Raw genomic sequence first — 21449 nt, 5'->3', positions numbered from 1 at the left:
AAATTGCCCTTAATGTCCAAAATTGCCCTTGGTGTTGGGTGGAGGTGTTGAGTTTGGGTAGGGTGCTCTTTCCAGGAGCCGGTGCAGACTCAAAGGGCCGAATGGCCTCCTTCTGCACTGTAAATTCAATGATAATCTATGATTAATCTAGGACAAAGGTTCGGCACAACATCGTGGGCCGAAGGGCCTGTTCTGTGCTGTATTTTCTATGTTCTATCGGGCTGCTTCACAGCCTGGTATGGCAACTGCTCGGCCCAGGACCGCAAGAAACTTCAGAGTCGTGATCACTGCCCAGTCCATCACACGAACCTGCCTCCCATCCATTGACTCCATCTACACCTCCCGCTGTCTGGGGAAAGCGTGCAGCATAATCAAAGATCCCTCCCACCCGGCTTACTCACTCTTCCAACTTCTTCCATCGGGCAGGAGATACAGAAGTCTGAGAACACACACAAACAGACTCAAAAACAGCTTCTTCCCCACTGTCACCAGACTCCTAAATGACCCTCTTATGGACTGACCTCATTAACACTACACCCTGTATGCTTCATCCGATGCCAGTGCTTATGTAGTTACATTGTATATGTTGTGTTGCCCTATTATATATTTTCTTTTATTCCCTTTTCTTCTCATGTACTTAATGATGTGTTGAGCTGCTCGCAGAAAAATACTTTTCACTGTACCTCGGTACACGTGACAATAAACAAATCCAATCCAATCAAAGGGTATAAGTCAGGAGTGTTTTTGGAATCCTCTCCATGTGTGAGTGTAGCTCTAACAAGGCTCAAGAAGGTCAACACCTTGAGGACAAAGTAGCTGCCAAATTGGCACACTGTCCACAACCTTACGCATTCACTCCATTCATTGCATGCGTATTGTGGCTACTGTGTGTGCACGATCTACATGGTGCTCTGCAGCAACTTGACATGCCTTCTTCCACACCATCTTCCAAATCCGTGATCTCTGTCACAGTATCCTGATTTAGAAATTGGTCACCATCTCTTCATTATCACGATTTAAAATCCTGTCTAACAGCACTGTGGATGATCCTGCACCTTGGGCATTGCAGCAGTTCAAGAAGACAGCTCACTACCACCTTCTCTAAGGCAATTAAGAATGGGCAATAAACACAAGCCTTGCCAACAACACCCACATTCTAGGAGGGAATATTTAAAAATGTTCTCTCTTCCATTGTTATTCAGTGACCATCGCAGGGGAAGCATGGGTTTAGAGAGAATTGGACTTAACTGCAGTACCACCTGCTGCCAAATAGCCTACTAAAATTCCCCCTTGTGAACCACATATAATATTGGTCACTTGGAAAAATTGTACCCCGAAGGCAATATCATGTGTGTGGTATTCTGTGGTTTCTTCACGTTTCTAGCAATTCTGCCAAATTGAAATTTGTATTACTTGTTCTTAAATGCTGCTGGTCATATAATTGAAATATTATCTTCACCCAAAGGCCTAACTTTAAAGTGAAAAAATTCTCTATAAAGATTTATAGTCACAAGTATAAAATCTATTTATTCAAACAGTGACAATATCAGTTTTAATTATCAATGCATATTTTGCAACTGAAATTATTTAATTTATATTAACACCATAAGTATCTTCTGTGTTTATTTATTTATTTATAATTTTATTAAATTTAGAGTAACCAATTATTATTTTATCTTTTTTTCCAATTAAGAGCCAATCCACCTAACCTGCATATCTTTGGGTTGTGGGGGTGAGACCCACATAGACACAGGGAGAACGTGCAAACTCTACACAATCACTCGGGGCCGAGATCGAACCCTAGTCGTCAGCGCCATAGGCAGCACTGCTAACCACTATGTCGCCATGCTGCCCCATCTTCTGTAAAGAAGTAACAAAAAACTTGTGTTTTTATATTGCCTTTCATGTCCTCAGGGCGTCAATAAGACCATAGAAATAGGAACAGGAGTAGGCCATTCAGTGTCTCAAGCCTGTTCCTTCATTTAGTAGGATCACGGCTGATCAGATATTCCTCACATCCACCTTCCTGCCCATACCCTGTAACTCTTGATTCCATTACTGATCAAGAATTTATCTACCTCAGTCTTAAATATACATGAGAACTCTGCCCCCAAAGCTCTCTGTGACAAGGCGTTCCAAAGACTATAATCCTCTTGAGAAAAGAAATTCCTCCTTATCTCAGTCTTAAATTGGCATCCCTTTATTCTGAGACGATGCTCTCTGGCCCTCGACTCTCCCATGAGGTTTAACATCCTCTCAACATTTATCCTGCCAAACCCTTTACGAATCCTATATGTTTCAATGAAATCACCTCGCATTCTTCTAAATTCCAGTGAGTAGAGTCCCAACCTGTTAAGCCTTTGCTCAGAAGACAATCCCTCCATACTGAGGCTCATCCTAGGGAGTGAAGCTTCTCTGAACTGCCTCCAATGAAATAATATCTTTCCTCAAATAAGGGGACCAAAATTACTTACAATACTCCAGATGTTATCTCACCAGTAGTTTGTACAGGCGCAGCAAGACTTCCCTACTCTTGTACTCCAACCCCTTGAAATTAAGACCAACATTCCATTAGTCTCCCTGAATACCTGTTGCACCTGTGTGCTCGCTTTCCGTGCACAAGTACCCCCAAATCCGCAGTATTTCACCATTTCAATAATACTCTTCTTTTGTTCTCCCTTCCATAATGGACAACTTAACATTTTCCCACATAATACATTTTGGCCACTGGGAGGGGAGGGGAGGGGGGTGGGGCAGTCCAGGAGGGAGGTTGCGGTGCAGGTTCAGTGAGGAGTGAGGGAGGGTGGGGAGTCAGTCCAGGACAGTGGTGTGGTGGGCCCTCTGGGGGGTAGGGTTTATGCGGGGTGTCCCGAGTGAGGCTGGTCTGAGGTTTTAAATAGTTACTCTGGTAGAAACTTTTCTTTCTTTTAACTCTTTCAGAGTAACTAACAGAGTGGTGAGACCGTGGAGTGCCCTACCTGCAACAGTAGTGAACTCGCCAACATTGAGGGCATTTAAAAGTTTATTGGATAAGCATATGGATGATAATGGCATAGTGTAGGTTAGATGGCTTTTGTTTCGGTGCAACATCGTGGGCCGAAGGGCCTGTACTGCGCTGTATCGTTCTATGTTCTAACTGTTAGGGTAAAACTAGAAGAACCATCCATCCTATGATAGTGGTTCGTTCTCAGCCCGGCGCAACTGTCCAGAGAAGTTGGTGCTTCTGGGCAATTGCTGGGTAAACCCTTATGTGGGAACCTCCGAGAGAGATTCCTGGTGCATCATACGGGCACCCCTAAATGCAACAGGTGTATGATTTTCCAAATGTGCTGTCATTACTTGATAGGCTAATCAGCCTGTAGTTACCTGCCTTTTACCTTCCTCTCTTTTTGAATAGGAGTGTCAATTTGGCAGTTTTCCAATCCTCCAGTTCACTTCTCCAGAATCCAAGGATTTTTGGAAAATTATAATCAATGCAACCACTATCTCTGTAGCAACTTCTTTTAGGACCCTAGGATGCAAGCCATCGGGGCCAGGGGACCTATCTGCCTTTAGCCCCATTAGTTTGTCTAATACTGCTTCGCTGGTGATGGTAGTTAATACTAAACAATACAGGGAAGGAATTAATAGAATGTTCGCAGTATCTTTCACCATAAAGACTGCTACAAACTCCCCTGCCATTTCCTTGTTCCCCATAACAATCTCCCCAGATTCATTTCCTAAGGGGTTTAAGTTCACTTTGACCAAAAGCACTGTGCAGCCAGCTGTATGTTTTGGAAGTGCAGCCACTGTGGTAATGTGGGAAACCCAGCAGTCAATTTTCACGCAGCAAGGTTCCACAAACGTAAATAAAATAAAGACCAGATAATCTAATTTAATGATATTGGTTGAGGGATGTACATTAGTCAGGACACTGGGAGAACTCTTCCTCAAACAATACCATGGGATCCTTTAATCCACCTGAGAAAATGAATGGTGTAATAGCTTAATGGTTGACCTGGACGATGGCTCCTGTGATAATGCGGCACAATACCAGCCTCGCTCAACCATTTTCAAACCCAGGGCCAGGACCTGAGGATGGGTCGCCGGCAGGTGTCAGGGAGGTTGCGGTGCTATCGGTTGCGGTGTGACCGATCGTAGGAGGAATTGCACAACAGCCGCGATCTGCTTTTAAAAATGCCAGCCACAACTGACTTTCAGAATGCCAGCTGTCCCACACGTACCCTCTCAGCAGTATGCAGGTCCGGAGCCCAGCGAGGCAGACCGCCTTCTCCTGATGCCAGCGCACTCACCCAGTGGATTTTTAAAAAAATCAATGGAATTTTCCCATCAAAAGCAGCAGTCAGAGCAGGTCACGCGCTCCTTACATTGACACTAACAGGCCAGGATCTCACAACTAAATCTGCTGCAAAGAGCGGCAGGCCAAAGCAGTGTTCGTGTGAGCTCCAGGGCCTCTGGTGAACAACCCATTAAGAAGAAGCAGAAATCAGGAACAAAGAAGTATAAATATAATTTCTTGAGGTATGGTTTTATTAATTGTGCCAATGCAAATTAGGATGCAAAGCCCATGTGTGTTATATGCAGGGAAGTACTGACAAATCATAGAATTTTCAGTGCTGAGGCTATTCGGCCCATTGAGTCTGCACCGGCCCTTGGAAAGAGCACCCTACTTAAGTCCACACGTCCACCCCATCGCCATAACCTAGTAACCTCACCCAACCTTTTTGGACATTAAGGGCAATTTAGAATGGCCAATCCACCAAACCTGCACATCTTTGGACTGTGGGAGGAAACCGGAGCACCCGGAGAAAATCCACGCAGAGACGGGGAGAACGTGCAGACAGTGACCTAAGCCGGGAATCGAACTCAGGTCTCTGGGGCGGTGAAGCAACAGTGCTAACCACTGTGCTACCATGCCCCCTCAAAACTTCAAAGCCATTTGAAGACTAAGCATGGTGAGTTTGAGACAAATGTTTGATTTTTTTCAAAGAAGCAGCGAGAACTTAAATCGTCAGCTAAAGAACAAACAAAGAACAAAGAAATGTACAGCACAGGAACAGGCCCTTCAGCCCTCCAAGCCCGTGCCGGCCATGCTGCCCAACTAAACTACAATCTTCTACACTTCCTGGATCCGTATCCCTCTATTCATGTATTTGTCAAGATGCCCCTTAAATGTCACTATCGTCCCTGCTTCCACCACCTCCTCCGGTAGCGAGTTCCAGGCACCCACTACCCTCTGTGTAAAAAGACTTGCCTCGTACATCTACTCTAAACCTTGCCCCTCTCACCTTAAACCTATGCCCCCTAGTAATTGACCCCTCTACCCCGGGGAAAAGCCTCTGACTAGCCACTCTGTCTATGCCCCTCAGAATTTTGTAGACCTCTATCAGGTCGCCCCTCAACCTCCTTCGTTCCAGTGAGAACAAACCGAGTTTATTCAACCGCTCCTCATAGCTAATGCCCTCCATACCAGGCAACATTCTGGTAAATCTCTTCTGCACCCTCTCGAAAGCCTCCACATCCTTCTGGTAGTGTGGCGACCAGGATTGAACACTATACTCCAAGTGTGGCCTAACTAAGGTTCTATACAGCTGCAACATGACTTGCCAATTCTTATACTCAATGCCCTGGCCAATGAAGGCAAGCATGCCGTATGCCTTCTAAACTACCTTCTCCATCTGTGTTGCCCCTTTCAATGACCTGTGGACCTGTACTCCTAGATCTCTCTGACTTTCGATACTCTTGAGGGTTCTACCATTCACTGTATATTCCCTACCTGCATTAGACCTTCCAAAATGCATTACCTCACATTTGTCTGGATTAAACTCCATCTGCCATTTCTCCACCCAAGTCTCCAAACAATCTAAATCCTGCTGTATCCTCTGACAGTCCTCATCGCTATCCGCAATTCCACCAACCATTGTGTCGTCTGCAAACTTACTAATCAGACCAGTTACAAGTCATTTATATATACTACAAACAGCAAAGGTCCCAGCACTGATCCCTGTGGAACACCACTGGTCACAGCCCTCCAATTAGAAAAGCATCCTTCCCTTGCTACTCTCTGCCTTCTATGACCTAGCCAGTTCTGTATCCAATCCTTTGCAGAAATGTAACATTGAATGACAAAGCAAGTGAGATCGTGATGACCAAGGAGGCTCATCTGTCGAATTAAAGGTAAGCAAAAATGGTGTGTCACGAGGTTCGGGTGGCATGGGTTGTGAAAGTCGGCCGGCGTGAATCGCAAAGGTCGGCCGGTTAATAAAAATGGGTCCTCGGAAAAAAAGTTTTGAAAAACACTGCTCTAGAGCTTATTAAACGTTATTGGAGCTGCACTAATCCACGCAACTGGAGTGAATTCCATAATCGCTCCTCACTTGTGCATTGCAATTGGAAAAATTTGGGGGAGAGTTTTAAAAAAACTATAAATTTAGAGTACCCAATGCTTTTTTTCCAATAAAGGGGCAATTTAGCATGGCTAAATCCACCTACCCTGCACATCTTTGGGTTGTGGGGGTGAGACTCACGCAGACACGGGAGAATGTGCAAACTCCACACAGACAGTGACCAGGGGCGGGGATCGAACCTGGGTCCTCGGCGCCGTGAAGCAGCAGTGCTAACCACTGCGCCACCATGCCACCCCAAGTCAGGAGGAGAGTTACTTGCTGCAGAATAACCATCCATATCTTAATATCAAAGAGGCAACTCAATAGGAGGGCAATAGTTGTGGAATTAAAGATGGCATTGGAGAGGTAAAGCCAGGAAAAGTGTCCTGCATATCAAAGTTAATTGCTCACTAATTACAAATCTACATAAAAACTTGCAGCCTTCATGGGTTATAATCAGTGCAGAATCTTGTCTGGTCTCTGATTTATTACTATATCCATTTTAACTAGTATGAACAAATTCAGTTTCCAGATTGCAGAGAGCGGGACCAGCCCTGAGCTCAGAGGGTGGTAGTGGCTCGTTAACCCATTTAACATTTGTCCTGAGGGCACATATCATCACCGCTACAAACCGAAACAAATGCAAGTAAATCTAGTGTATTGTTCATCCAAATGCTGACTACATAGTTCACAATGGGAGTTCTGCCTAATCCAGTCAAGGGCTAATACCTCTTTAACTTTTTCATTCTCAGACAAATGACCCAGTGGGACCAATTTGTTCTTGCTAAGGCAAACTTCACAAATAAATTAACACTGGAATAGTTTCAACAATAGGGACTAGACTACAAAACAAAAGCAAAGCACTGTGGATACGAGAAATCTGAGAAAGAAACAGAAAATGCTTGAGAAACTCAGCAACTTCTGAGAGCAAACAGGTAATGATTCAAATCAATGAATGGTCTTTTTTCAGAACTGGGAAAGGTTAGCGATATACAGGTTTTTAAGATATTGAGAAGTGGGGGAAGGCACTGAAGGAAAGGTCGATGATGATAAAGTGGGAGACAAGAGAGATTAAATGGCATAAAGGATTATCAGCAACTCCTGTCTGGAACACTGGGATTATGATCTAAAATTGTTGAAGTTGGTGTTGGGTCCGGAGGGATGTAAAGTGCTGTATTAATTCTACTATTCCCAATTTCAACCACAAGACCCCCATTACCCATTTAAAAAAAATTATTTTTTAACATGTCCTTCTTTAAAAAATAAATTTAGAGTGCCGAATTATTTCTTTTCCAATTAAGGGACAAGTCCCAAAAGACATGCTGTTAGGTGAATTGGACATTCTGAATTCTCCCCCCATGTACCCAAACAGGCGCTGGAATGTGGAGACTAGGGATTTTCCACAGTAACTTTGTTGCAGTGTTAATGTAAGCTGACTTGTGACAATAAAAGGTTTAAAAAAATAAATTTAGAGTATCCAATTCATTTTTTCCAATTAAGGGGAAATTTAGCGTGGCCAATCCACCTGCCCTGCACATCTTTGGGTTGGGAGGGCGAAACCCACGCAAACACAGGGAGAATGTGCAAACTCCACACGGACAGTGACCCAGAGCCGGGTTCGAACCTGGGACCTCGGCGTCGTGAGGCAACCGTGCTAACCAATTGCGCCACCGTGCTGCTCCTTAATTTTCTGATGAGAAGTGATTAAATTGATACATTGACTCTGCTTCTCTATCCATGGATGCTGCCTGACCTGCTGCGTATTTCCACCATTTTCTGTTTTAATTAAAGTCAAATTTCTCAACAACTGATGGGGCAACTGCAGGACGCCACTTCAAGCTGTATTAAGCAGCAGAATACTACTTTCTATCTGCAATACTTAGTGGTTCTTGGCAGCCTATAAATTAAGGGTTTTTCCTTAATGTTGCTCAACAGCTGAGGCTTTCTTTGATTATTTGTGTAGTTTTGTATTTATCAGTAAAGGGAGATTAAGCGTGTAGCTGAACGCATGTTTGAAAACTTTACAGTCTATGCTACAAAGCTGTAATGAGAATAAGATAAAGGATTGCAGATTAAGATGAAGGGGTTGTGAACACTTGCCAAAGTGTGTATATATTCTTAAATTGAAAATGTTCAGGAGTATAATTTATTCTCCTTCCATTGCATAGTGGCAAACACATTAACCAATGCAGCACTCCGCCATTTAGACCACAATGTTTCAAGTCCAATTCTTGCCTGTGCGATATTAGCTGATCTCCAGCACACCAAATAAAATACTATAAATGACTTCTGCCCCTGGCCAGGGAAGAGGAATTCAGCCATGTCCCTGCTAATTTTACCCATTTCAGGTGAAAAATATCCATGTGTGGATCTGGCTGAGAGTTTGTCTGCAATTAAATAATCGGATACTAATTGTGCAGATTCAAATATAAGGACCAGCCATTTGGCGGAGGAATCAGTGGGTTCCTTGTATCCAAGATCCAACAGTGGTTAGCACTGCTGCCTCTTAGCACCAAGGACTCCGGTTCGATTCCAGCCTTGGGTGACTCTGTGTGTGGAGTTTGCCCATTCTCCCAGTATCTGTTTGGGTACTCTCCCACGGTCCAAAGATGTGCAGGTTAGGTAGAGTTATGGGATGTTAGGGTACAGTTACAGGAATTATTTCAAATAGCCATTCTACAATGTGTTGAGCCCATGTGTATAGCAGCATGTTATAGCATGATTGGGGGCATCACACCCAAGCCTAATCCTGTATTTATTCAAAATTCAAATAAATAAACTCTGTAGCTGCAGTATTCGGATAACAGTCTGATGCAGGAACTCTAGAGTGATTCATGCCCCTTTACCATCAATCGCCAACATCTCAGAACACAAAAAGGTCAATTATAGTTTCCAACTCAAAAAGAAAAGTTGTCAGCACATATGGGAGTCAACACTGGGTCCTTCAGGCGTAAATGGCTACGAAGGGCACAGCCTGATTCTTTCATTCACTACAATCAATGGGGAGTAGTAATCTGCTTGTAACACTTGACATTTCAGGCACAGTACTTTTGGGCATTTGGAAAGAAGTGACTTGCATTTATGAACTGTTGGAAAGTCATTAATTACTTTTGAAATTATTTGTTTAGCAGATATTCTCTGGATAGTTTCTCAGCACTGATGCAAACGGATTACATAAAAAAACGTTCCAAAATTGTTCCAAAGCACAGCAGAACCAGATAACTACTCCCATTAGCTTGTGCCTCCACAACATTATATATAAAATAGAAACCTTGTGGGAATTAATTTGACAACTATTGCTACTGAGATGCAACAGTTGATGCAATAAACCTTTATTTTAAGTCTGCTCAAACAACCAAAGTAGTACAAGTTTCACATACACACGTGTGTAAGGGGCAATACTTGACTTACATACACAATTATACAGATGGAGGCCAAGAAACATTTCAAACATAACTATTCATCTAAGACTTATACAAGTGCAACAAAATGGTACATTCATTACCAATTTTTGATTATGGAAATAGTGTAGCTGCACATTTAATAGATCTTATCAAAAATCATAAATTCTACTCGACCAGACACCATCCCGGAAGTACAATTAAAATACTAGTTCCAAAATGTTACTCGGGTTTGCTACGAAACAAATCATTTTTACTCTTTTACTCATTACAGTTCTTATCAAGCGGATTTTTATGCAAAGACACTCTTGCCAATTATTTATTTTAAAATTTAGAGTACCCAATTCTTTTTTTCCCCCAATTAAGGGGCAATTTTGTGTGGCCAATTCACCTACCCTGCACATGTTTGGGTTGTGGGGGTGAGACCCACACAGACACAGATGAAACTCCACATGGACAGTCGAACCCGGGTCCTCGGCTCGTGAGGCAGCAGTGCTAACCACCGTGCCCTGCCAATTGATGAGCTGTATATTTACCATGTCCCACCCTCCTGTGAGCAGGAGTAGGTTGAATTTAAATATTAGCAGCTATCAATCCTGCAGACATTTCCGCAACATGACACCAGAACAGGAGAGAAACTGGTTAGCAGTATAATAGGATTAATATTAAAGGACTTTTATATAGCACCATTCACAACCTCAGGACACCCAGGTATTTCAGCCAGTGCCGTCACTGTTGTATTGTAGGGAAATGTGACAACCAATGTGCACACAGCAAGGCCCCCAATGAACACTGATACCTGACCAGCTGTTCTGTCCCAGAATCATTTAAACACACAAAATTAATCTTACTTCCTTCTTTTGAAGCAGTCTACTGCTTGCTAGATACCAACTGGCAGCCTTCTAGTGTACTGTCACAGGGATAATTATTTATATGAAGCATCACAAAAATCTAATTTCACTCCCATCAATAGCTAACACAGGCCTTTCCAAAAAGAATTAATGAACTGCAGTCAGACAAGATTTAGTCAACTATTCACCTCCCTAACCCAGGGATGTTAAACTGTTTTACCCTTACTGCTGCCCTAATTATAAATCATTAACTCAGCACATGAAGGCTGCAACCACCAGGATCTGAAAAGGTTCAAGCTACTAACTGGAGCATCAAGGAACAGTCAAGATTTTGAGACATTTAAGTTCCTATAGCTGTGAGACAACTTTCTGCTTTTGTACACTTGAACTGAGTGCATTTTTCACCATCAGAAACTGAGATTCACGACGAGATCTTTTCAGCTTTGCGCGACGATTCTGGAACCAGATCTGAAATATCAAAAGTATCAAAGAATAGCCTTTTAAATTTTAAGCAAGAGGATGCAAGCAATATACAAAGTATTTACTTGGTTTTGAGTCTATTAAAATTGCATTTTTCACATCATTACCTGAATTCGGTCTTCATCAAGAGTCAGTTTCTGAGCAAGTTCTTCACGAACATCAATCCCTGGGTAACAATTCAGCTGAAATTCTTCTTCTAATACTTCAATCTGAGAAAATGATTCAGATAAAATCCGTCACTCATTGTAACAGATGGATGGTTAAAGGAGATCCTCCGCCACATTGTTGAAGCAGAGTCTGTAAATGTTTTACATTAAATTAGTTGAAGGGGTAACGATTAAAATGTAAATAGAACAAGCTGGAGAGGATTAGATGAGGGGGTACTGAATAGATAAGCAAATTAATAGTTTCGTACAACTTTCCCAGAGCTGGGAAATCATTCCTTCAATTTCGCAGGTGAAAAAACGTCCAAGTTAAAGTTCCATTTTATATTTGCACAAAACATTTTTCATCTGTTCTGACCCGCTGAAGCAATATGCAAATCAGGCCCTATATTGATTCATGCATAATAGTCATAGTCACAACCGTTCAGTTCTCTTCAAGCTAGCTATAATAATGTAGAGTAAAGTAACTTTTTCAAAAGTAGACACCAAACATTAAGATATTTTGGTCATTTTTCAATTTGTGACTTAAATTTTTTCAACAGCAGAAAATTCAAGAGACTTTCCAAAATAAGTAATAGTTTTCAATAAGAGGTATTAGAACTGTAGCCTAGTGGTTAGCACAGCTGCCTCACGGCGCTGAGGTCCCAGGTTCGATCCTGGCTCTGGGTCACTGTCCGTGTTGAGTTTGCACATTCTCCCCATGTCTGCGTGGGTTTTGCCACCACAACCCAAAAATGTGCAGAGTAGGTAGATTGGCCACGCTAAATTGCCCCGTCATTGGAAAAAATAATTGGGTAATCTAAAAAAATTTTTAAAAACTGCTTGAAGCTGCCGCGGTGTGCAAGTATTTGAAGGATTCTCCACTGACCTGATTCCTGGTGAAAGCAGTCCTGGCTCTTCTACCCCGGAACCAGCAGCAGTTTGGCCGATCAGAGAAGCGGTCTTCGCTCGATCCGGCTGCCTCAGTAGAACACATCTCCCGGTCCCTCCCCATGCCATCCTTCACTGTAACTGACCGATCACAGAATGTCCCGGAATCTGGACACGAGCTCCCTGTAAAAGCTAAAAGGAGGAGAGGGGGAAAAATATGTTCAGCGCTCCCAAAGAATATGAGTGAGGTTATTACATTAAAATAAGCGTGCTTCTCCTATTGCCTGTATTTGCCAGTGTCTGTACAAGAGTAAGCGCTGTATTCAGAACACAGTTTAAAAAAAATAAAGAGGGGCTCTATTTTAGAAATCTAGAACACAAGCAGGGAATGCTTTGGAGAGGTAGGTACAAAACATTTACATTCGTCGCACAAATTGTAGCAAGACAGATCGACATCTGAAATAAGTGGCCAAACTTTACCTGTAACGTTAAGTATATCAACCCAGGGTCGATGAGGGGTTATACTAGGCGTCTCCTCGCTCCTGTCCAGCCCCAGAATGCTTTCAATAGTGAAAGAACATTTGGACGTTTTTTTCTCCGTCGCCTTCGAACTTTCTGCAAATTGAGAGCGGCCTCTCACACCACCGGCACAGACACTAGCCATTATTCTCCCTCCACTTTGCAGTCCCAGGCCGCTCCTTCCACATATTAGTAGAGATTTACGACGTCATTAATTAAAACTGTGTAGTTTAAAAAGTTTTAACATCTGAATGAAGACCCATCCTCCCTCTCCTGTGGAAGCATGAGGCGATAATTGTTTATTTGTTGCCAAGTAATTAGTACCTAATAGGAGCAAAACGAGGGGGCCACCCAGAGGGAGGAGGTAGTGTTATCTCCCCCAACCAGCTCACATAAACTTTCCTTCAAAATCCGTAAAAGCTACATGGTAGCAGTTTGCTTATTTTAAGGCCCTGGCATGTTAAAGAAAGCAAATCAATTTTCAGTTTTGGTTGCAAAATAGCAAGGAGGAGGAACCTCTTCATCCAAAGGGATAATCTCATTTAGGTGAATGCCTTTCACCGAAGCAAAGTAAGCTCTTAATACTATTAGGGTAATCCTGATGAATATTCTGATATTTTTATATGCATATGCAATGTTGCATTGGGAATGACTGAAAGACAAAAGTGCAGGCAGGCGTCACGCTGCAGCGGGATGGAGAATGTTGTTCAAACTCTGCGATTGTTTTTCATCTGCTTGGATTAATTAACTGCAACAATCACCGTCTGATTGTAAATCCATAACCGTGCTGCTTATTCATCCCGTTGAAATATTAAGTGATTCAGGGACGCGTTTACTCCAGAATTTGTCATAATCTTTCCCTGAATGAACTTTTTTCTACTGTCTGGGAAATCAAATGCGAAATTTAGCGTTGCTATAAATTAGGGAAACAAATTCTAGGTTTTAAAGCAATTGCAGAGAAACTGACGCCGAGACTTGCCTGTGGGTATTGGTTCTTTTCATGTTAACGTTTGAAGACTAAACCACTCGATTTTCAACCCCCTGCGCCCAGTGCAAATTTTATACCTTGTCCAAGGTTAAATTTTAATCATTTTCGTCTTTCTCCGCTCACGGAGTTAACCGTGATGTTGTAAAGTGGAGCCTGCCCGTTCACAGCTCAAATCACTGGCTGTCAAGTTCAGCGCAGCTTTGCAAATTCAGCGCCGCCCAAATGGTCTTCAAAGCCACCTATGCAATAAGAAGGGTTGGTCACTCCGTTCCGCCGCAGAATGAGCCCAACAAGGATTCAGTGAGTGGAGCAGTACTGGGAATTCCATGTCACTGGTCACACACCAGCAAAAATATTTCGTAAACTATTGTCGTGTTTCAAGCTTAGACACAGAAAATAAATCTTTCGATGCCCTGGTATGTTAAAGCATAATCTTTGGGGTACTAGGATAAAGTTGCGGTGGAGTTAATGCAGGGTTGTGCCTGGTAATTGAGCGAGAAAGGCAATCAACCCGAACTCCTATTCGCCATCTAGTGCTTCCTACTAGAAAGTGCCTCAGGTTTAATCTGTGCCGAAATAGTCACAAAACTTGCAGAAAAAGCGTTCGAGAGGCTCCATCTATCACTGTTTTAAACAACCACGTGTGGTCGGTACAATTGTCTTGACAGACTCCATCACATTCCAGGCTCGGTTGGAAGGACTCTTGCTTCTAAGGTTGTGGATGGATGGAAGGTTGTGAATTCAAGTCCCACTTTGAGCACAAAAAAGTCTCCGCTGACACGCAAGGGCAGTACCGAGGGACTGCTGCACTCCCAGCGATATTCAAGTGATACCCTGTCATGTGAACATGGCACTATTTGAAAGAGGAGCTGGGGAGTTATATCTGGTCTCCTGGTCAATATTTATCCCTCAATCAACTTCATAAAATCAGATTATCTGCTCATTATCAGGTTGCTGCAAATTGACCACCAAGTCAAGTGTCTACATTTCAAAAATACTACATTGACTATAAAACAAAAAGCAAATTACTGCGGATGCTGAAATCGGAATTTGGGGTGTTCTGTGGTTATAAAAGGCACTATATAAATGTAAGTCTTTGTTGTCAGACACAAAATACTGCAAACAACACCAGTTCTTTTGCCTTCGACAAAAGCAATACACATTTCTATAGTTTTAATATTGTGGAATGTCTGAGATGTTCTACAGGGATGCAGTCAGGCAAAATTGGCACCATGCCAAGGGAGGGGATATTAGCTGGCATCTCCACATCATTGATAGCTGGTGGCACATTCACCATTGGTGGGGTGAAAGAGTGTTGGATACACAAGAAGCCGGAGTTAGAGGAATACCATTTCTGGAGGAGGCAGTGGCATAGTGGTATGTTGCTGGACTAGTAATCTAGAGACCCTGATTCATGCTTTGGGGAACCGGGTTCAAATCCTGCCATGCAAAATGGTGAAATTTGAATTCAATAAAAATCTGGGACTAAAAGTCTAAAGGTGACCATGGAACTGTTGTAAAAATCAAAGGATCTGTAAAGATTTAATCACCTGCTAATGCTCGTATTCCAAGCATTGTCTGGCATCTTTGAATCTGTCTATATATATATGTTTCTGGAACATACCTCTTCATTCACCTGAGGAAGGAACAGTGCTCCGAAAGCTAGTGGCATCGAAACAAACCTGTTGGGCTTTAACCTGGTGTTGTAAGACTTCTTACTGTGCTCACCACAGTCCAACGCCAGCATCTCCACATCGTTGTAAAAATCCACCTGGATTATGGTTCACTCATGCCCCTTTCGGGAAGGAAATCTGTCCTCCTTACCTGGTCTGGCCTACATGTGATTCCCGACCCACAGCAATTGGGTTGACTCTTAAATGCACTCAATAAATGCTGTGACACCCACATCCCATGAATGAATTTTTTAAAAAGTAGGGCTTATGGAGGTTTATAGAGTTGGGTGGGTGGGGAAAACCATGGATGGACTTGAACAGGAGCATGGGGAGAAATTAAGTATTGGTGCACAATGTAAGCCTGTGAGCACAGGGCTGATGGGTGAAGTTAATCTACAGGCAGTGTTAAATTATGGAAGGTGGAAAGAATGTGAGGCTGGTCAGGATAGCATTGAACAGTGGCACTATCAGGGAATCGGTAGAGGGATTCTACATGAGGTGGCAGCCATTTATAATAATAATCTTCATTATTGTCACAAGTAGGCTTACATTAACACTGCAATGAAGTTACTGTGAAAAGCCCCTAATCGCCACACTCTGACGCCTGTTCGGGTACACTGAGGGAGAATTCAGAATGTCCAATTCACCTAACAAGCACATCTTTCAGGACTTGTGAGAGGAAACCCACGCAGACACGGGAGAATGTGCAGACTCCGCACAGCCGAAATAATACCTGGGACCCAGGTGCTGTGAAGCAACAGTGCTAACCACTGTGCTATTTATCTACTTCAAAGTATTAATTACCATCAGCGGGGGGAGAGAGTAGGGTTTATTGGTGAGGTTAGGGGGATACGGATGTAGCTTTTTCTATATCTTTGATTTCTTGTGTTGTTAACATGACAATTGTACCATGTTTGAATAAGTTTCATAGTTGTGTTGTAGTCTAGTTTGTGTTTGTTAAATATGAAACCGTCAATAAAATATTATTTTTTAAAAAAGGAACAGTGAGTCACGGTAGCTCATAGTTGTTTGGAAGATGGTGATTACTTTGAGACAGATATTCTAGACACAAGATGCATTGTAGGAACTCACCATGGCTCCTTCGACAGCACCTTCCAAAAGCAAAACCACTAAATCTAGAAGGACAAGGGCAGCCGGTTCATAGGAACATCACCACCTGAAAGTTCCCCTCCAAGTCACTCTTCATCCAGACTTCGAAATATATCACTGTTTGTTCACTGACGCTGGGTCAAAATCCTGGAACTTCCTAACAGCACAGTGGGTGTATCTACACCACATGGACTGCAGCTGTTCAAGAAGACAGCTCACCACCACCTTCGCAATGACAATTAGGGATGGGCAAGCAAAGCCCACATCCCTTGAATAAGTAAGAATGAAAAAAACCATGATGCACAGTCCTGACTCAGCCACATTATCAGTTGGAGTACGTATGAATATGCACACATCTGCACAGCAAGTAATTTGATATTACTGAAAGTTTGCACCCTAGTCTTTATTTCCTTCATATCTCTTCATTCACCTGAGGAAGGAGCAGCGCTCCGAAAGCTAGTGACATCGAAACAAACCTGTTGGACTTTAACCTGGTGTTGTAAGACTTTGTACTTTATTTCCTTCAGCCTATGAAACACAATACACAGTTGCCGCCTCCCCCCCCCCCCCCCCCCGATGCGGAGCTAAGCAGCACGTTTCGGCAGCTCCCGCAACAAAGGACTTTCGGGCTCTCCAGAGGAGCCCCAACGGAACTTTTTTTTGAATTGATCCCGTGTGGGAAGGTGCAGTAAGGTCCCCCCATACGATATCTGGCCGAGATCAGCGGTAAAGAGGCTCTGGAGCAACGACAAAAACGAGGGGGAAAAAGCAAGATGGCGGAGGGCGGAGAGCGAGCAGCATGGGGGCCGGACCAGCAGGAGTTCCTTAAGCGCTGTGTGGAGGAGTGAAAAAGGAGGTGCTGCCGCCAATGCTGTTGGCAATCGAGGGGCTGAAGGAGACCCAGAAGACCCAGGCGGTGGAGCTTCGTGAGGTGAAAGATAAAATGAATGACAACGAGGACAAGATCCTGGGCCTGGTGGTAAAAGTGGAGGCGCACGAGGCGGTGCACAGGAGGTCGGCCGAGAGAATTGAGGTCCTGGAGAACAGGTCGAGGAGGAAGAACCTCCGGATTCTGGGACTTCCCGAAGGAGTGGAGGGAGCTGATGCCGGGGCGTATGTAAGTACGATGCTCCATGCGCTGATGGGAGCGGAGGCCTCTCTGACCCCCCTGGAGCTGGAAGGGGCTCACCGTGTCCTGGCGAGGAGACCCAAGGCTGATGAGCCGCCAAGGGCGATAGTGGCAAGGTTCCATCGCTTAGCGGACAAAGAAAGTGTGCTGAGATGGGCCAAGAAGGTGCGGAGCAGTAGATGGGAGAACGCGGTGATCCGAGTATACCAGGATTGGAGCGCGGATGTGGCAAGGAGGAGAGCTGGGTTCCACCGGGCCAAGGCGGTGCTGCATAAAAAAAAAGAGTCCGGTTCGGCAGGCTGCAGCCTGCACGACTGTGGGTCACTTATCAGGACCGACACCATTATTTTGAAATGCCAGAAGAGGCTTGGACCTTTATTCAGACGGAAAAACTGGACTCGAACTGAGGGGATGTGGGGGGAGATGTTGGTTGTATATGGGGTTGTAAATATGGGTAAAGAATACTTCATGGGTGGGATGATGGATGGGGATGTGGGTAGAGTTCTGGTTAAAATTCCTAAAATTTCTTTTTTCTTTTCTGTAGACGAGATGGTGATGGGGAATGTGGGCGTCGGTGCTGGAGGGAGGTGAGACTCAGACTCAGGGATGAGGGAACTGGGATAATGGCCGCAACAGGAGCTGCGCCACAGGGGGCAGGGCTGGTTCAGGAAAGCGCGGGCTTTTTCCCACGCCAAACAAAAGGGGGGGGGGGGGGGGGGATGGAGGAAGGTAAGGTGGAGGAGAGACTCCCACATGGGGAGATCAACGGGAAGGCGGGGGAAGCCGGGGTCAGCAGAAGTCAGCTGACTCACGGAAGTAATATGGGGGGAGCAAAAGAGCTAGATGTGGATCTAGCTGGGGGGAGGGGGGGGGGGGGGGGGGATTCTAGGGTTGCTGCTGCACTGTCCGAGGGGAACTGAAAATGGAAGAGGTGGTCGGGGCGGGGGTTCCCCGCCTGGGGGACTGGAGGGTGTGGGAGGCTCGGGCACGGGACTGGCCTAAGATAGGAGATGGCTAGTTGGCGGGGTGGGGGGAGTTGTAACCCCCCAATCCGGCTGATCACGTGGAATGTGAGAGGCCTAAATGGGCCGGTTAAGAGGGCCCGAGTGTTCGCGCACCTAAAGGGACTGAAGGCAGTCGTGGTGATGCTTCAGGAGACACATCTGAAGGTGGCAGACCAGGTCAGGTTAAGGAAGTGATGGGTGGGACAGGTGTTTCATTCGGGGCTGGATGCGAAGAATAGAGGGGTGGCAATACTGGTGGGAAAGCGGGTGTCGTTTGAGGCCAAGAACATAGTAGCGGACAAGGGAGGCCGATACGTGATGGTGAGTGGTAGGTTGCAGGGGACGGAGGTGGTACTGGTGAATGTATATGCCCCAAACTGGGACGATGCTGGATTTATGAAACGGATGTTGGGGTGTATTCCAGACCTGGAGGTAGGGAGCTTGATAATGGGTGGGGATTTTAACACGGTGCTGGAAGCATTAGATCATTCCAGATCTAGGACGGGGAAGAGGCTGGCTGCGGCCAAGGTGCTTAGGGGGTTTATGGACCAGGTGGGGGGGGGGGGGGAGTAGATCCGTGGAGATTTGCCAGGCCTTTGGCCAGAGAATTTTCTTTTTTCTCCCACGTACATAAGGCCTACTCCCGGATAGATTTTTTTGTTCTGGGCAGGGCATTGATCCCGAAAGTGGAGGGAACGGAGTATTCGGCCATAGCCATTTCAGACCATGCCCCGCATTGGGTGGAGTTAGAGCTGGGGGAGGAGAGGGACCAACGCCTGTTGTGGAGGTTGGATGTCGGACTGCTGGCAGACGAGGAAGTGTGCGGGAGGGTGCGGGGGAGTATTGAAAGGTATTTGGAGGCCAACGACAACGGGGAGGTGCAGGTGGGAGTAGTATGGGAGGCGCTGAAGGCGGTGGTCAGGGGAGAGTTAATCTCCATCAGGGCTCATAGGGTGAAGAGAGAGGGCAGGGAAAGGGAGAGGTTCGTGGGGGAGATTTTAAGGGTGGACAGGAGCTATGCAGAGGCTCCGGATGAGGGACTACTCGGGGAGAGACGAAGTCTCCAGACTGAGTTCGACCTGTTGACCACAGGGAAGGCAGAGGCACAGTGGAGGAAGGCACAGGGGGCGATAAATGAATATGGGGGGGAAGGCGAGCCGGATGCTGGCACATCAGCTCCGTAAGAGGATGGCAGCGAGGGAAATAGGCGGAGTCAAAGATGGCAGGGGAACTACGGTGCGGAGTGCAGGGAAAGTGAATGAGGCTTTGAAGGCCTTTTATGAGGAACTGTATAGGTCCCAGCCCCCAGGGGGAAAAGAGGGGATGCGGCGATTCTTGGACCAATTGAGGTTCCCAAGGGTGGAGGAGCAGGAGGTGGCTGGTTTGGGGGCGCCAATTGGGGTGGAGGAGCTGGTTAAAGGACTGGGGAGCATGCAGGCAGGGAAGGCCCCGGGGCCGGATGGGTTCCCGGTGGAGTTTTATAGGAAGTATGTAGACCTGTTAGCCCCGTTGCTGGTAAGGACCTTCAATGAAGCAAGGGAGGGGGGGACCCTGCCCCCGACAATGTCGGAGGCGACGATCTCTTTGATCTTGAAGCGGGATAAGGACCCACTGCAATGTGGGTCGTATAAACCGATCTCACACCTTAATGTAGATGCTAAGTTGCTGGCAAAAATATTGGGCATGAGGATTGAGGACTGTGTCCCGGGGATGATACACGAGGACCAGACGGGATTCGTAAAGGGTAGGCAGTTAAATATTAATGTGCGAAGGCTCCTAAATGTGATAATGATGCCATCGGTGGAGGGAGAAGCGGAGATAGTGACAGCCATGGACGCGGAGAAGGCCTTTGATCGGGTAGAGTGGGAGTATCTCTGGGAAGCGTTGAGGAGGTTTGGGTTCAGGGGAGGGTTTATTAGTTGGGTTAAGCTCCTGTATAAAGCCCCGGTGGCGAGTATGGTCACGAACCGGCGGAGGTCGGAGTATTTCCGGCTGCACCAAGGGACGAGGCAGGGGTACCCCCTGTCCCCTCTGCTGTTTGCATTAGCAATTGAACCTTTGGCCATGGCGTTAAGGGAGTCGGGGAAATGGAAGGGGGTGGTTCGAGGGGGAAGAGGAAAATCGAGTGTCGCTGTACGCAGACGACCTGTTGCTATATGTGGCGGAGCCAGTGGAGGGGATGGTTGAGGTAATGCAGATCCTACGGGAGTTTGGAGACTTTTCGGGCTATAAGCTCAATGTGGGAAAGAGTGAGCTCTTTGTGATCCATATGGGGGACCAGGGAAGAGGGATAGACGACCTACCGTTGAGGAGGGCGGAAAGGAGCTTTCGATACTTGGGGATTCAGGTAGCTAGGAGCTGGGGGGCACTGCACAAACTTAATTTGACACGGTTGGTGGAACAGATGGAGGAGGATTTTAAAAGGTGGGACATGTTGCCACTCTCGCTGGCGGGTAGGGTACAGTCGGTTAAAATGGTGGTCCTCGCGAGATCTCTTTTTGTATTCCAATGCCTCCCAATTGTAAAGGGGGGGGTAAAGGGGGGGGGTTAAAAGGGGGGGGGTGAAAAGGGGGGGGGTAAAGGGGGGGGGTGGTGAAGGGGGATGGTGGTGAAGGGGGATGGTGGTGAAGGGGGATGGTGGTGAAGGGGGATGGTGGTGAAGGGGGGGATGGTGGTGAAGGGGGATGGTGGTGAAGGGGGGGATGTGGTGAAGGGGGGATGTGGTGAAGAGGGGTGGGAAGGGTGTGAGGGGGGGGTGTGAGGGGGGGGGTGTGAGGGGGGGGTGTGAGGGGGGGGTGTGTGTGAGGGGGGTGTGTGAGGGGGGGGGGTGTGAGGGGGGGGGGTGTGAGGGGGGGTGTGAGGGGGGTGAAGGGG

General features: G+C 45.8%; 1 protein-coding gene across 1 annotated transcript; it reads right to left on the bottom strand.

Annotated features, from left to right (window-relative positions):
* Window positions 1-9702: 9702 nt before the first annotated feature.
* On the bottom strand, window positions 9703-13077 carry hesx1 (HESX homeobox 1). Its single transcript, XM_072472443.1, has 4 exons — window positions 12633-13077; window positions 12151-12344; window positions 11226-11327; window positions 9703-11106 (listed from the first exon to the last, which is right to left on the bottom strand). Exons 1-4 carry the CDS (start codon window positions 12814-12816, stop codon window positions 10987-10989), a joined length of 600 nt encoding a protein of 199 aa, XP_072328544.1. The 5' UTR covers window positions 12817-13077; the 3' UTR covers window positions 9703-10986.
* Between the last annotated feature and the right edge of the window lie 8372 nt (window positions 13078-21449).

Source organism: Scyliorhinus torazame, chromosome 13 (genome assembly GCF_047496885.1).
Source record: "Scyliorhinus torazame isolate Kashiwa2021f chromosome 13, sScyTor2.1, whole genome shotgun sequence".
Classification (NCBI taxonomy): domain Eukaryota; kingdom Metazoa; phylum Chordata; class Chondrichthyes; order Carcharhiniformes; family Scyliorhinidae; genus Scyliorhinus; species Scyliorhinus torazame.
The sequence above is the reverse complement of the archived record's forward strand: the minus strand, read 5'-3'. Positions and strand labels throughout refer to the sequence as shown.

What these genes read in the sequence shown, in the direction of transcription:
- hesx1 (XM_072472443.1), bottom strand. Translation starts at nt 12,816, where the DNA reads ATGGCTAGTGTCTGTGCCGGTGGTGTGAGAGGCCGCTCTCAATTTGCA. An exon ending in TGATATACTTAACGTTACAG is followed by an intron (nt 12,345 to 12,632) that starts GTAAAGTTTGGC and finishes TCCTCCTTTTAG; the next exon opens with CTTTTACAGGGAGCTCGTGT. An exon ending in CTGCTTTCACCAGGAATCAG is followed by an intron (nt 11,328 to 12,150) that starts GTCAGTGGAGAA and finishes TCATTTTCTCAG; the next exon opens with ATTGAAGTATTAGAAGAAGA.